The sequence below is a fragment of the Macrotis lagotis genome, chromosome 6 (assembly GCF_037893015.1).
Source record: "Macrotis lagotis isolate mMagLag1 chromosome 6, bilby.v1.9.chrom.fasta, whole genome shotgun sequence".
NCBI classification, from domain to species: domain Eukaryota; kingdom Metazoa; phylum Chordata; class Mammalia; order Peramelemorphia; family Peramelidae; genus Macrotis; species Macrotis lagotis.
Window position 1 is genome coordinate 167,453,023 of NC_133663.1, and position 16,601 is coordinate 167,469,623.

At 35.4% G+C, this 16,601-nt stretch overlaps 1 protein-coding gene across 1 annotated transcript in view; it reads left to right on the forward strand.

Moving 5' to 3' along the window:
* ITGBL1 (integrin subunit beta like 1) overlaps nt 1–16,601 on the forward strand; it is a 422,854-nt gene that overhangs the window by 164,186 nt on the left and 242,067 nt on the right. Inside the window, exon 7 of the mRNA XM_074191980.1 lies at nt 7,009–7,155. Within this exon, the coding sequence (XP_074048081.1) occupies nt 7,009–7,155 (147 nt within the window). The remainder of the gene's footprint in view (nt 1–7,008; nt 7,156–16,601) is intronic.

Genomic DNA, 16,601 nt, shown 5'->3' on the forward strand with positions numbered 1-16,601 from the left:
ACAATTTATCTATATAATTTAGAAATGAGGCTTTTATCAATAATTAGTTGCATTTTATCCTCTTCAATCTTGCATTTGTAAATCAATTCTTCTATTTAGCTTGAGTTTTTCATTAGGAAAGCTTGAAAGTTTCTATTTTCTTTTTTTTGTTTGTTTTTTACAAGGCAATGTGGTTAAGTGACTTTCCCAAGCCACACAGCTAGGTATTAAGTGTCTGAGGACACATTTGAACACAGGTCCTCTTGACTCCAAAGCCAGTGCTCTATCCATTGTGCTACCTTAGCTACCCCCAAGTTTTTTTTAAAATTAATTTGAATGTTAATTTTTCACTCTCAATGATATTACAGTTATTATTGTTGGGAATCCTAGTTCTTTTGCTTTCCAAATTATATATTCCAAGCCCTCTGATCCTTTAATTTAGAAGTTGTTAAATCTTGTATTTTCTTGACTATAGTTCCATAATGTTTGAGTTGTTTCTGACTGCTTGCTATATTTCTCCTTACCTTGGGAGATCTAGAATTTGGCTATAATAATCTTGGGAGTCTTCATTTTGGGATCTCTTTCAGAAATTAATCAATGGATTTTTTTTCAATTTCTATTTTATGCTCTGATTCTAGGATATTGGGGCAATTTTTCTTGATAACTTCTTGAAATATGGTACCCAGGATCTTTTTTTTTAATGATTTTGGATTTCAAGTAGTCCAATAATTCTTAAATTATTTTTCCTCAATCTATTTTCTAGTTCAGTTAGCTGCTTTTCCAGTTAGATATTTCACATTTTCTTTATATTATGCCTTTGTTTCTTTATGTCTCATGGAGTTATTAGCTTCTACTTGTCAAATTTGCTTTTTAAGGAATTTTTTTCAGCAAAATTTAGTATCTCATTTTCCATTTGGTCAATTCTGTTTTCTTAAGGAATAATTTTCTTCAGTGTATTTTTGTGGCTCATCTTATCATTTGGCCTATTCTATTTTTTAGGGTGTTATTTCCTTCTGTGTTTGTGCCTCCTTTACCAAACTGTTGACTTTTTTTTCAAGATTCATTTTGAATTACTTTTATTTCTTTTTCCAGTTTTTCCTCTACCCAATTGAAAAATGATCAAAGATATGAACAGTTTTCAGAAGGAGAAATGAAAGTTATCCGTAGTTATATAAAATTGATTGATTGGGAAATGGACATAAAAACATTGATCAGAGAAATGGACATAAAAACAATTCTGAGGTACTTTTTGATCTCTTCCAAGAATTTTTTTGGTGGCCTGAGATCAATTCATATTTTTCTTTGAGACCTCGGATATAGTAGTTTTGACTTTGTTGTCTTTTGAGTTTGCATTTTGATTTTCTCTATCCATAGTGACTTTCAGGTTCTTTTGTTGTTATCTACTTACTTTTCCAGCCTATTTCTTAACTTTTCACTCTGGGCTAAAGTTGGATTCTGCTCCTGGGTCTGAAGGGGTACTGTCCCAACTATTAGGTTTTTTGTACTGGTATTTTCAGAGATAATGCTATATGTATATATGTTTTCAGTTCTTCCAAGCTAGTATGATCTAAGGAGAAGTGTGATTACTGATTTCTCCATTGCTATGGTCTAGGAGTGATCATGAACATTCTTTTCTGTTTGGACCCTGCTCCCCTATGGCTGCATTATATAGTATACTAGAACTCCTCCTCAACCTGGACCTGCACCTGGAATCAAGTATGGGCAATGCAAGTCAGTTGTAATCTACTCTGGACTGTGTTCTACTTTTACTCCAGTGAGAATTTTTAGTTCTTTTGGTTTTTGCAAGGCAATGGGGTTAAGTGACTTGCCCAAGTCACACAACTAGGTAATTATTAAGTGTTTGAGGCTGGATTTGAACTCAGATCCTCCTAACTCCAGGACTGTGCTCTATCCACTATACCACCTAGCTGCCCCTAGTAAGAGCTTATAAGTTGATTTCAGCTGGAAAACTTCTTTAACTTATACTTTTGTTAGTTCTGAGTTTAGAGGGGAATTTGGGAGAGCTCAAGCAAGTGGCTCCTTTGACTTTACTGTACCAGTGATCTCTAAATTGCCAAGTCTACTGATATCTTCCTGGATCTCCTGCTTTTTGACCTCTCTAAAACATTTCAAATAATTGGCTACTCTCTTCTCAGTATCTTCTCCTCCCTAAGTTTTTATGCCATTTCTCTCTCCTAATCTCATTATTTTTCAGTTTTGTTGCATCATTATCCATGTCATATGTACTAGCTATCGATATGCCCAAAGATTTGAATCAAGATCCTCTTACCTTTTTATTTCTATACTGTCTCAAGTGTTGACCTTGTTAGTTACAGGGGTTCATGTACTATGCAGAAAGTTACTGAATTCATGCCTCTAACCCTGGCCTCTCTTCCAATATCCAGTCCTACACCATGAATTGCCTATTACATATTTCAAATTGGATAGTCCATGGATGACTCAAAATAAACATGCCCCAAAGTGGACTTTATATCTTTCTCTTCAAACCTATACCATTTCAAAATATGTGTTTTAAAACCTCACTCACCTCATATGTCTTGTGATTTCATTTTCCACAAAACTGCCTTCTTTTTATATAAGTAACTACCCTGTTTTTCAGTCTTTATCATCTCTTCTTCAAGTCTTCTAACTGAACTTCCTGCCTCAAGACTTTTCATTCAAATTCATTCTCCATACAACTGCCACAATGATTTTTCTAAGGTACAAGATCTGACTGTGTTGTTCCATTTTTAACTTTAGATTTAAATAATTTAAATAAAACCTTCTCCTCTGGAGTTGAAAACTCTTCATTACTTGGCCTCTTCCTTCATTTCCAGTCTTCTTATGTCTTACTCCCTTCCATGCATTCTACATTCCAGGCACACTAGTCTATTTGCTGTTCTCCACACATAACTCTTCGGCTCCCCTCTCTGTTTGGTGTATTAAAAGAACACCAACATCACTGCCTTAAAGGTCTATGATGTAACTCAAAGCCCAAAATCAAAGTCCAACTTATTTCACATCCCCAAGAGTAAAATATAAGAGTCTTAGTGGGCATTAAGGAATTTCTAGTTGCAATCATTTTGCTTTTCTTTGTGATATCAAGTGCTTTTAAGTACCTTAGATACTTAGAGGAGGGAACATCCTTTGCTTCAGGGTTTTTTTCAGTTGATCGTATGAACATTCATTCCATATAGAGAAAAACTTTAACTCTTTCCAAACAACCACAGTTATTCTGCAAGATCTTGAATTCTATGCAGGTTTAAGCTTAATCTGATGAATGGGGCTCAGAAGGCATTCACAATAAAACAATTTGACTCCTATTTCCCAAAGTCATCCTCCTCAACAGAACTTAAATTCTATGAGGACATAGAGGGAAAGACATTAAAGAATCAGCTACCAACCAAACCGTAACCATCAAATATATATATATATATATATATATATATATATATATATATATATATATATATAGTTTTTTAGAACCTAAGGGAGCTAATTAAATGGAATACAACTAAATTTATCTCATACTGACTGATTCAGAATTTGTCTACCAAAAGATTGATTTTATCCAGCCAATTGAATTCCTTCATCATCATAATTTTTTTGTTTAGCTATTCTTTTTAATATTTTAATATTATATTTATATTTTAATCTTTATTCTTTTTGTACAAATGTTTTTTTACATTAATAAAATGTTCTTGTTTAAGAGTAAATGAAATACCACCTCCCCCCCATAAATATAGATTTGCTTGAGCAATAAAGTAAAGGGGAGAGAAAAAATTAAAATAAAAAAATAATAGTAATAATTGTAGGTATGGCCAGGTGGCACAATGGACAGAGCACCAGCCTTGGAGCCATGATCACTGAGCCCACATCTGGCCCCGTACATCCAACAATCACCCAGCTGTGTGACATGCAAGCCACCTGAACCCCACTGCCCTGCAAAAACAAAAGAAAAAAGAAAATAAAAGACCCAAAATAAAATAAAATAGTAGTAAGGGTGGCTGGGTGGCAGACAGAGCATTGGCCCTTGAGTCAGGAGCACCAGGGTCCAAATCCAGCCTCAGACACCCAACAATCCCCCTGCTATGCGGCCCCCAGCAGGCCACCCATCCCCATTTGCCCTGTACCTCCCCACACACATAATAATAATAAAAAATGTGCTTGAGTCTTTGTTCCAACATCAATAACTCTGTCATGGGTGGATCACACTTTTTATGGTAAGTCCATGGCAAAAGTTACTTCCATATTTTTCCACCGTTGCCACTGCTGATCGCAACTCCCTCCTTTCATTTTTTCCTCCACTACCATGTACTATATTTTCTCTCTCCTTTCACTCTGACTCTGCTGTAGGGTAGCTGAGTGGCACAGCAGACAGATCCCCGCCTCTGGGGCCAAGAGGCCCCAACCCCCATACCACCCCTTAGGCCCAGCATCCACCTGGCCCTATGGTCTCAGACAGGCCTTCCAATCCCAGCCCCTTGCAAGAAGTAAAAAAGAAAATGTGTTATATCTGACCACTCTCCCCCCATGGTCCATCCTCTCCATCACTCACATCCCCCTCTTCCTCGTCCCCCCCCCCCTTCTTATTCCAGATGCCTATACCCCATTGAGTATATTTGCTGTTTCCTCTCCTAGCCACCTCTGATGAGAGCAAAGATTCCCTCATTCCCCCTTGCTTTCCCCCCTTCCATATCATTGAAGTAGCTCATTGTAATAAAGAAAAATCATATTATATGAAATATCTTGGCCTATTCCCCCTCTCCTTTTTCTTTCTCCCATTACATTTCCCTTATTTATCTGTTGACTCCATTTTTATACCACATTTTAACTTCAAATTCAACTTTCTCCTGTGCTTCAACTATAAAAGCTCCCTCTACCTACTTCTATTAACTGAGAAGGTTCCTATGAGTATTATCAGTATCATTTTTCTATGCAGGAATACATGCAGTTCATCATCAAGTCCCTCATATTTTCCCCTTCTCCTCCAATCTCTATGCTTCACCCGAGTCCTGTATCTGAATATCAAACCTCCTGTTCAGCTCTGGCCATTCCAGGCCATTCCAACAGGAACATTTGAAACTCCCCTGGTTCACTGAAAATCTATCTTTTTCCCTGGAAGAGGACATTCAGCCTTTCTGGGTAGCTGATTCTTGGCTGAATCCTAAGCTCTTTTGCATTCTGGTATATTATATTCCAAGCCCTACGAGCTTCCAATGTAGTTGCTGCTAAGTCCTGTGTGATCCTGACTGCAGCTCCATGGTATTTGAACTGTGTCCTTCTTGCTGCTTGTAATATTTTCTCTTTGAATTGGGAGTTCTGGAATTTGGCTATAATATTCCTAGGGGTTGATTTTTTGGGATCTCTTTCTTGGGGGGATTGGTGGATTCTCTCCATTTCTATTTTGACCTCTGCTTCTAGAATATCAGGGCAATTTTCCTGTAGTAATTCTTTGAAAATGATGTCAAGGCTCTTTTCCTGATCATGACTTTCAGGTATTCCAATAACTTTTAAATTATCTTTCCTAAATCTGTTTTCCATATCAGTTGTTTTTCAATAAGATGTTTTACATTTTCTTCTAATTTTTCATTTTTTTGGTTTTGAAGTATTGATTCCTGATTTCTGGTAAATTCATCAATCTCCCTGAGTTCCATTCTTTGTCTGAAGGATTTGTTCTCCTCAGAGAGTTTTCTTATCTCTTTTTCCATGTGGCCAATTTTGCTTTTTAAAGCATTCTTCTCCTCGATAACTTTTTGAACTGTTTTATCCATTTGACCTAAGCTGGGTTTTAGCATGCTATTTTCTTAAGAATTTTTTTGGATTTCCTTGACTAGGCTGCTGACTTCATTTTTTTATGTTTTTCCTGCATCTCTCTTATTTCTTTTCCCAGTTTTTCTTCTAACTCCCTCATTTGATTTTCAAAGTCTTTTTTGAGCTCTGTCATAGCCTGAGCCCAATTTCTATTTTTCTTGGAGTCTTTAGATGCAGGAGCTTGTGCTTCCTCATCTTCAGACTGAGTATTTTGATACTTCTTGGGCTCATATGCAAAATATTTCTAAATGGTGTTCCTCTTGTTTCTCTGCTTGCTCATTTTCCCAGCCTAAGCCTGTTTTGGGGGGTGCTTCCTGAGCTTTTGGGACACTCCCACAAGGATCTCAGTGTGAGAGGCTCTGTCCTCCCTCCTGGTCTGTGAATGACCATAAGCTCCCCTCCTCTGCCACGGGGCTGAGGTGGGGAGGGGCCCTGCTGTTCTATTTGGGGGGGGGGCAGAGATCAGGATATGAATGTGTTCAGAACCCCAGAGTCCTGTTCCAGGGGCAGATGAAAGAGCTCTGCAGTCTCTCTTCACTCCCCTCCCTCAGCTCAATGGGCTCATGCTCTGAGGGCTCCTGCTTACCGGCTCCACCTGCTTCTGTTTCCTGGATCTGGACTGCCTTGGCCATGTTGCTCTCTGTGTGCCCTGAGGCCCTGAGGGCTGGTCTTCACGTGCTCACTCTGGCAGAGGTCCACCCCCCACCCTCTACCCCCCGCTGTTGTGCCTGGTGCTCCTCGGGCATAGGTCAGGAAACTCCCCTGCTGCTGTGAGCCTTGGCTCCCAGCTCCCTGGGGCTGCCTCCAGAAGGCTGAAGTTCTTTCCCTCTGGTGGGCCACCCCTCTGGCGGGCCACCCCTCCCACCCGGGGAGCAGAGCCTTTCTACTCTTTATCAGGTTACCTTGAGTAGGAGAACTGCCTCCCTGGGTCCCTCTGTGTGTTCTGTCTTTCAAAAATTAAGTTAGAGACCTTAGTTTATAAGTTTTATGAGAGAGCACCTAAGACACAATCCGTTCTTGTCGCCAGCTTGGCTCCACCCCCAAGCCATCATCATAATTTAATAAAAATTCATTTTTAAGAAATATAGCATTAAATAAAATACATCTATCTTCTTTTAAAAACATATTGTCCAAATAAAGATCTTGATTCCCAGAACATTATTATTTGAAGAGAAAGAACTTTTGATTTTAAAAAAATTCTGTGCTGTTTTAAAGGTCATGGGCAATGTAATTGTGGAAGATGTGACTGCAAAGAAGGCTGGGCTGGGAAAAAGTGTGAGCATCCCCTTTCCTGCCCATTGTCTGCTGAGGATAGCATCAAGAAGTGCCAAGGAAGCTCCAATTTGCCCTGCTCTGGAAGAGGTTAGTAAAACCATCAAAGCTTTCTCAGTTCCTTTTTTTCTGAGTTTTCTTCCTCTTTCTCTCCACATATATGTACACATATACAGATATACACACACACATATGCACATGCATAAATAGATTGTGTTCTTCAAAAGCTGATGATCTGCCTTATTATTTCATCTCATAATGGCCCTCAATCACATTTATATATCTCAATTTATTCAAATATTCTTCAATTTAAGATATCCAGCTGGTTTCCATTTTTTTTTGCCAACACAAAAAGTTTCTATAAATGTTTTGTAGATAAAAGACTCTTTCTTCTTTCTATGTTTTCTTTTTGAGTATAAGTTTAGCAGAGGTAAAGTTGGGCCAAAGGGCTCTGCCTGAAAGAAGATTTGCATTTTCAGAACTAATAAAGAGTTGCATCTACATGAGTGAGTATGAACCACACACTCATCAACTACACTTTGAAACTCTTCCTTTTCTCTCTGCTTTTCAATCCACTCTTACCTGTTGTTGTCTCTCTAGGCCATTTTCTCCTTTGGCTTCTGGCATATTTCTTTCACTTTTGTACTGGATATTTGTTTGTGTGGAGGATTTTTAAAGTTCATGTAAGATCAATTTTGATGTTGATAGATGTGTGCTCTCTAGCCAGAGCATATGAATGACAGCACCTAATTGTCCCAGTGACATTTCTGAGACCTTAGAACATTGCTTATGGAGCTTATTGTCTTTGGCAAAAAGCTTTATCTAAAATAGATATTTATGAATTGGCATCTGCTGTTGGGGAGACTATGTAGTCTCAGGTGTGTTCCCGGCATTGGATCAGCACAAATTGGAGACCAGAGAAAAATCTATCCAGGAAGAAAACTGGTTCCATTCATTTTGATTTATCAAAATATGAAATGTGGTTTCATCTCTCAGATGAGAATAGAAAAGTAAATGTGAAATGGACTTTTGTGGCAATCAGTAATTGAAGTTATTACAAATGTTACCCACTGAAGTTGTTGAAGGGAAAGGAGGAAAGCTGTTCTTTACCTTTATGGATGACCTTCCATTTCATTTCATTTTATCTGGATTTCTTTATTAATATTATTTATGCTAGAATGCTCATAAGCTCAATATACTTTCTGTGCTTAATAGTCCTACCATAATTTTCGAATCCTCAAATTAATACCAAGAACATTAACCATGGCATTGTTTCCATGCACATAAAATTAGTCTTCTTTTATAGACAGAAAGAGCTAAATATAGATTTTAATCAATCAGTTTTTTTACCTTTGTTTTTCCAATGCATTCTCAGTGGATTTAATGGTTGGGTTGCTATTTGTAAAGTCAAAACTTGTTTATCAGTGGCAGGAGAAAATAGTTAATAGAGAATTTGTATTTTTAATAGTGCTTGGAAACACTATATTATGAATTTAGAATGGAAATAAGTCATTTTTGCTTCAGAATATGACTGTATTCCCATTAAAAGTTTTACCTCCCAAAGTTGTTTTTGTATTTGATGATGGGAGAAGAATTTGGAAATAGTGACCTCTAAATGAGTAAGGATGAGAGATGACTGATGGAGAGGCAGTGTGGTCTACTGGTATTGAGCTTTTGGGAGAGAGTGAAGAACATTTCATGGATATTGGATAGACCACATAGTAAAATTTATTGGATCTTTTAATACAATTCTACAGAATGGACAGGATGGGCATGTCTGAATTGAGTTTTCTATCATAGAAGGGGACTTCCAAAGCAATAAGATCATAGATCCATGTGAATATTTTAGATCTCTAATTAGAGATATACTGAGAACAGAAGAAAAGAACATTTCACTGTATTAAAGCTAAATTTGATATAGTTCTGTGTGATAACCGACTTATGACTTCACATATTAATGATGGGCCAAAGGAAGAAATAAACACAACTAGAAATTTTACAAGATACTTCATGCTGAGGAGATGGAAATTATGTTTTGTTTCATTTAAAACAAAAAGGTAAGATCTAGTACAATGCTAGATGGATGCTTTATGATATATTCATGAGTAAATATGAAGAGGAATTTGAAGGGATAGGCATGGCTGGGTAATGATATCTAACAATGGAGGTAATGTGTATATATATATATATATATATATATATATATATATATATATATATATAATTTTAGATTGACTTCAAAAAAAGGGGAGGGAAGATCACAGAATAGAGAAATTCTTACAGGAGTCCTCTTTGTTTTAAAATTTATAAAGTCAGCAATTCACCCTTTTTTGTGATAGCCTTTGGAATTTTTCAAATATGATAATGTACAGATACATGTTGTGGTCTTCATGTATCCTTTCCTAAACTTTTGCATAGAAGAAGTCAAGTATTTCTTTACTTCTATCTAAGGCACATTTTTGCACATCTTTTTAATGGTGCTGGTAACATTTTGCTATTACACTTAAGCTGTGCATCACTATATTTTATTATAAAAATGTTGGGAATGAGAACATAGAAATATTGCTTTGCATTTTTATAGCCTCTTAAAGTATTTTACAAGCAAATAACCTTATCCCCTTTTTTTCTGGCTGGGAAATTGAGGCATAGAAAAGTTAAGTGGTCAAGGTACCATAACAAATTGAAACAAATTCAAGAATGAAAACCAAGGACTTATGATTACCAGTTCAGTCCTCAGACCAATGGATATTGCTCCTTTCTGTGTGACACATCACTACACCTGCAAAACTCTTTGGCACAGGGTATTTTTTTTTTAAGCAAATGGCTAAATTGGAATTTTTAAAGGATTAGATTTACCATTTATGAATGAAAAAGGCAGCTGCAGTTATACTAGCGAAAAAAGCAATTACAAGGCCCATCAATTCTCATGCTTCAGTGCCTCATCTGCACACCAGCTGGGGGTCAAGGAAGAATTCTTCTCTGGAGCTGTGTATAGTGTTTCTGGAATTATTCAGGTAAAGATGCAGAGGAAATGGAATTCTAGATTATCTGTTTCTGCCAGCAGGTGGTTCTGTCACAGTGACAAAATCACTGGTTTTAGAATCAGGAGATCAAGCTCTACTATTTGCTATCTGTGTGACCTTGGACAGGATAGATAGTGAACCTCTTTGCCTTTCATTTTTCTCAGCTATAAAACTGTACTAGCTAATTGTTTGGGTCTCATCCACATCTACTTTAAATTTACAGTTTAAATTTTATTCCACTGTATAGAATATCTTGAGGACATGGACAATTTAATTTTCTTTAGATCTTTCTATCCCTACTATAAAAGGTGTCACACAGTGGGTGCTTAAAAATGTCTTCCAAATTGAACTGGTATATTCTTTGACCTAGATCTTGCTGTTATAGTCTGAAGATAAGGAAAATAATTAACTGATTTTCTGAGATATCTTTTAATCTTATTATTACATATACTCCTGATGTTTTTTTGGGGGGGATTTTGTTTTGTTGAATATTTTGACTGTATTCAATAAAAAAAGAATCTTTTTTAACTCATCATTCCTCTGTCCAAAAATATATAGTGAATATCTTCTTCTTTATGCCAGAATTTTTAAGGGTCCAATCTAGTCATCCAACTTTTTCCCTTATACCTTTTAAAATATACTTTCCATTCAGGTGGTGGTAGGTCTAACACCAGTCCATTCCTTGCTGTGTTCCAGACAAGTGACTTATACCAATCCCACTACCAGTAATCAATTCGTATGTAACCTCATCCACAAAGATCTCTTCCAATCCATGCTGATCTACTGAGTTTTTAAAGAGTCATAAGATCATCAATATGGAGTAGAAAGGACTTTAGAGGTTAGTTAGGTTAATCATGCTCATTTTTGCAAATGAGAAAATAGGCTACAAATGACAAAGCTGGTCAAGTTGTGTCAAGATTTATTAGGGACCTACTGGTGCACGGGTTGAAGGTACCAAAAAAAGGTCAAAAAACAGTTCTTGCTCTCAAGGAACTTGCAGTCTAATAGGGGTGTCAACATGCAAACAACTATGTATAAATAAGATTAGCACTGGATTGGGGCAGCTAGGTGGACCAGTAGATAGAGTACTGATCCTGGAGTCGGGGGGAACTGTGTTCAAATTCAATCTCAGACACTTCATAATTACCTGGCTGTGTGATCTTGGGAAAGTCACTTAACCTCATTGCCTTCAAAAATTAAAAAAAAATTAGCACTGGATAAATTGCAGCAAGAAGATTAAGGGAGTACCAGGAAAGGCTTCTTACAAAAATCTCAAAAACCTTTCTCTAGACTTGAAGAAAGTCAGGGAAACCAGGAGAGGGAGATAAAGAGGCAGCGAGTTCTGGGACTTGAAGGATAGTCAGGAAAAATGAACATTGATTATTCAGTGTAAAGAATAGCAATATTTGCTATATCAGTGCCATTTGCTTGCAGAATGTAGCTGAAGGGGGAAATTTAGGTATTAAAATGACTTACAACTTAAAAAGAGGCAGGTTTAAAAGTCAAAGGCCCTCTTTCTAAAGATAGTGTTCTTTTCACTTTGTCTTGCTTCTTCTTTGTACTTCCATAATTTTAATTTCACACATATTCCCATTTACAGGAGAGAATAGTTTCACTGAACAGGTTGTACCTTGGAGAGAGGGATCATGTAGTTTCCTGATCTGAACACTCTTCTCCCTAGTGTCCTTTAACACACAATTTTGCACTTAATGGTTTCATCTAGTTCTATGTTTGTGTGACTTTTATTTCCATTAAAGTACAGAAGGCAAGGACCACTTCTTAGAGTTCTTTTATATATAACTATCTATTCCTACAACTCTCAATGTACTTTGGGGCTGCTTAAATAATTGTTGGTAAAGTAAAGTTTTGATAAACAATGATATAATCTAGTTTTTATCTTGGAATCACAAGATCCCATAAAGATTTGGAAGAGATCTTAAAATACTAAGTTTGCATGTAGAGGTGTGTGTGTGTGTGTGTGTATGTGTGTGTGTGTGTGTGTGTGTGTGTGTGTGTATGAGACTGAATTAAATACTCTTACTGTATCTTCAGTAGCATTTAGCTATGAAAAGAAAGTTACTTGGGTACTTCAATTTAAGCCTCTATTTTGTAGAAATATTTTCCCTAATTTTCAATGTTTCAGTACTATTTTCACAGAATAAACTCATTTGATTGGCCAGGTATTCTAAATAGTTTTGTTTTAAATGATTTAAAAAAATCCATCCTCTCCCTCAGTTTTCCTTTTCATAAAATGTTCCTTTTCCAAACACACAAATTTGAGACCCCCCAAACAGCCCTATATCTCTTTACTAATTCTAAGGAGAATGGCTTGGAACATATGTGCCATTTATTGTGAACTCTAAAATTTTAAAAGCCGAGTGTTAAAACAAAAAACTATACATTAGACATGAAGTTTTATTCTATAGGATTTACCAAACAAACTCTATAGGTAATGGAGACCATCCCATGATGGTCACAAAGAAACTGGAAAATTAAGTGAAATCTTATACCATCTGGGAAATGGGAAAGATCATTAACCTTCTTAGTGACCTGTACATAGAAATTTGCATAATATTTCTATCAAAATTGATCTACAAAGATGATCATTTCTGTATCTCTTCTGAATTCTTCTCTCCTCTTTTCTTGGGACAATGGTCTCCTTAAATCTTGAACATTATTCTCCTAGGTTTGTAATTAACATAAGGAGCTTAATTTGTAACTAGAAAACAAGGTGATCTAATACAAGACTAGTATTCTCTAAAAGAAATTAATCTTCTATCCCAATATAGTTATGAGAAATTATTATTGCTTTCATAATATATATGTCTTCTCTTTAGCCACAGAAAGTATTAAACCATTCCAAGTTCATTGCAGATAGGAGCAGAATATTCAATTATTCTTCACCTAAAACTAACCACCTGTCAGTTTTTCCCAAGCTTCACAGGCATCTAGGTGGTCTAGTAGAAATGAATACCAGATCTGAAGTCAAGAAGTCTTATCTTCCTGAGTTCAAATCTGGTCTCAGACACTTACTAGCTAATGACACTGTGAAAGTCACTTAAGTTTTGCCTTAATTTTCTCATCTATAAAATGTTCTAGATATAATGTAGGGGAAAATCACACCAGTAGTTCTTTGCCAAGAAAAGCATAAATAGAATCACATGGATCCAATTGAAATTATTGAACAAAACTATGTCTTCAAAGATTATTATGTATGAATATGACTAGCCTAATAATAATAAATCACTTGGCTTTTGTGCCCTACATACACACACACACACACACACACACACACACACACACACACACTTTATGTTTACATTATATTTTCTATAATGAAAATAAGAATAAATAAAACTTAGGACCATAATTAAGTTTTTGATCATTTACAACCTTTTTTGGATAACACATTTTTATTTTGTCAGGAAATGCTTTAAAACATTCTCTTTTCAAAGTCACAAGAGGATGAGAAGGAACAAGAACATTATCTCACTATACTACATCTCCTCCTGTACTTTTGGGTAATAAGCGTGAATGATTTCCCCTGGCCAGCTAGGCAAATAATCTCTATCTCCTGGTGAGTTCCCCAGTGCAAATGGTTTCCAGTTCTGTGCCTTCATACATGATTATAGCCATATACCCTGTATGATGCAATCAGAAAGAATGAACTTTTGCTGGTTGCCTATTGCCTGATGAAATCACAGGAAGGTAAGAGAAATGAAAGTCATACATTGCATCTTCTTTAAAATTAGTTTATTTTTCCAATTTCATGCAAATGTAGTTTTTGACATTCATTCATTTGCAATTTTATTAGTTTTATATTTTTCTATCACCCTTCTCTCCACCCCGCCCCCCATCATGGCATTGAACAATCTGGTAAAAGCTGTACATGTACAATTGTATTTAACATATTTCCATATTATTCATGTTGTGAAAGAAGAATTAGAAGTAAAGGGGGGGGGGAAGCATGAAAAAGAAAGAAAAAACAAAAGAAATTTTAGAAAGTGAATATAGTATTCTTTGCTCAGCATTCAGACCTCACAATTTTTCTCTGAATGTGATTGGAGTTTCCATAAAAGGTCTCTCAGGATTGTTCTTGATGACTTACAGCTCAGAGGAGCTGCATTCATCATAACTGATCATCTCACATTGTTAATATGTACAGTGTTCTTTTTCTGCTCACTTCACTCAGCATCAGTTCAGCTAAGTTTTTCCATAGTTCTCTAAAGTCCAACCACTCAAGATTTATTACAGGACAATAGAACTCCTTAACATTCACATACCATAACTTGTTCAGTCATTCCTCAATTGATAACATCCCCTCTATTTCCAATTCTTTGCCAATGTAAAAAGAGGTGGTAAAAATATTTTGAACATATACGACTTTACCTATCTTTTATGACCTCTTTAAGATATAGATCTAGTTGTAATACTGCAGGACCAAAGGGTATGCACAGCCTTGGGCATAGTTCCAAATTGTTCTCCAGAGTGGTTGTATCATTTCACAAGTCCAACAATACAATAGTGTCCCAATTTTCCACATCCTCTCCAGCATGGAACATTTTTCTTTTTTGTCATCTTAATAAATCTGATAGTTGTAAAAATGATGCCTCAGTGTTGTTTTAATTAGCATTTGTCTAATCAGGAATGATTTGGAGCATTTGTTCATATGACTATAGATAGCTTTAATTTCGTCACCTGAAAATTGAAAAATGTTCATATCCTTTGACCATTTATTAATTAGGGAATGACTTGTAATCTTATAAATTTTATTCACTTCTCTATATATTTTAGAAAAGAGTCATTTATCAGAAACACTACATGTGAAAATTGTTTCCCAGTTTTCTGCATTCCTTTAATTTTGTCTTCATTGGTTTTATTTGTACAAATCATTTTTAATTTAATACAATCTAACATCCATTTTGCAATTTAAAATGTTCTCTATCTATTGTTTGGTCGTAAAATTTCTCCCTGAGCCAACAAATAGTGTATTTCTTGTTCTCTTGTTTGATATACAGTATCACCCGTTTTGTCTAAATCCTGTACCCATTTTGACTTTATTTTGATACAGTGTATGAGATATGGGTCTATGGCTAATTTTTGCCATATCATTTTCCAGTTTTCTTAGAAGTTTTTGTCAAATAGTGAGTTCTGATAGCAGAAGTTTGTGTCTTTGGGTTTAACAAACAGTTGTTTACTATAGTCATTTGCTAATATTCTTTTACATATAATCTAATTCAATGATCTACTTCTTTATTTCTTAACTAGTACCAGACAGTTTTGAAGACTGCTGCTTTATAATATATTTAGATCTGGTAAAACCAGGTCATCTTCTATTGGACTTTTCCCCCCTTAATTCTCTTGATATTCTTGACCTTTTGTTTCTCCAGATGAATTTTGTTACAATTTTTTCTAGCTCTGTAAAATATATTTTTGGTAGTTTTATTTATATGGCACTGAATAGTAATTTAGTTTGTGTAGAATTGTCATTTTTATTATATTAGCTCGGTCTAACCATGATTAATAATATTTTTCCAATTGTTTAGTTCTGAATTTATTTGTATGAAAAGTATTTTGTAATTATATTCATATAATTTCTGGGTTTGTCTTGGGGTATAGATACACAAGTATTTTATGTTGTCTACCATTACTTTAAATGGAATTTCTATTTCTTGCTCTTGGGTGTTATTGGTCATATAAGGAAATGTTGATAATTTATATGGATTTATTTTATATCCTGCTATTTTGTTAAAATTGTTCATTGATTCAAGTTCTCTAAGTCTACCATCATATTATCTGCAAAGAGTGAAAGTTTTGTTTCCTCATGCCTATTCTGATTCCTCTAATCTCTTTTTCTTCTCTTACTGCTAAAATCAACATTTCTAATACAATATTGAATAGTAGTGATAATGGGTTATCCTTATTTCACCTCTGATCTTATTAGAAATATAACTCTTAATGGTCATTTTAGATATATACTACTTAACATTTTAAGGAAAACTCCAATTATGATTATACCCTCTAATATTTTCTTTCTTTTTGGTTAGGCAATGGGATTAAGTGACTTGCCCAAGGTCAGACAGCTAGGTAATTAGGAGGCTGGATTTGGACTCAGGACCTCCTGACTCCATGGCAAGTGTTCTATTTACTGTGCCAACTAGCTGCCCCTGCCCTCTAATATTTTCAATAGCAGTGGGTGCTGTATTTTGTCAAAGACTTTTTCAGTATCTATTAAGAAAATCATATGATTTCTATTAATTTTGTTATTTATATGAGTTATGACCAATTATAATGATTGTTTCCTAATATTGAAGCATCCTTGTCTACTTGATATAAACCCTATCTGATCACAGTATATTTTCCTAGTAATAACTTGTTCTTTGCTAAAAAATTTCTTAAAATTTTTGCATCAATATTCATTGAGTAGATTGGTCTATATATATCTTTGTCTGTTTTGGTTTTTTCTGCTTTAGGTATCAGCACCATTTTGGTGTCATGAAAGGAATTTGGCAA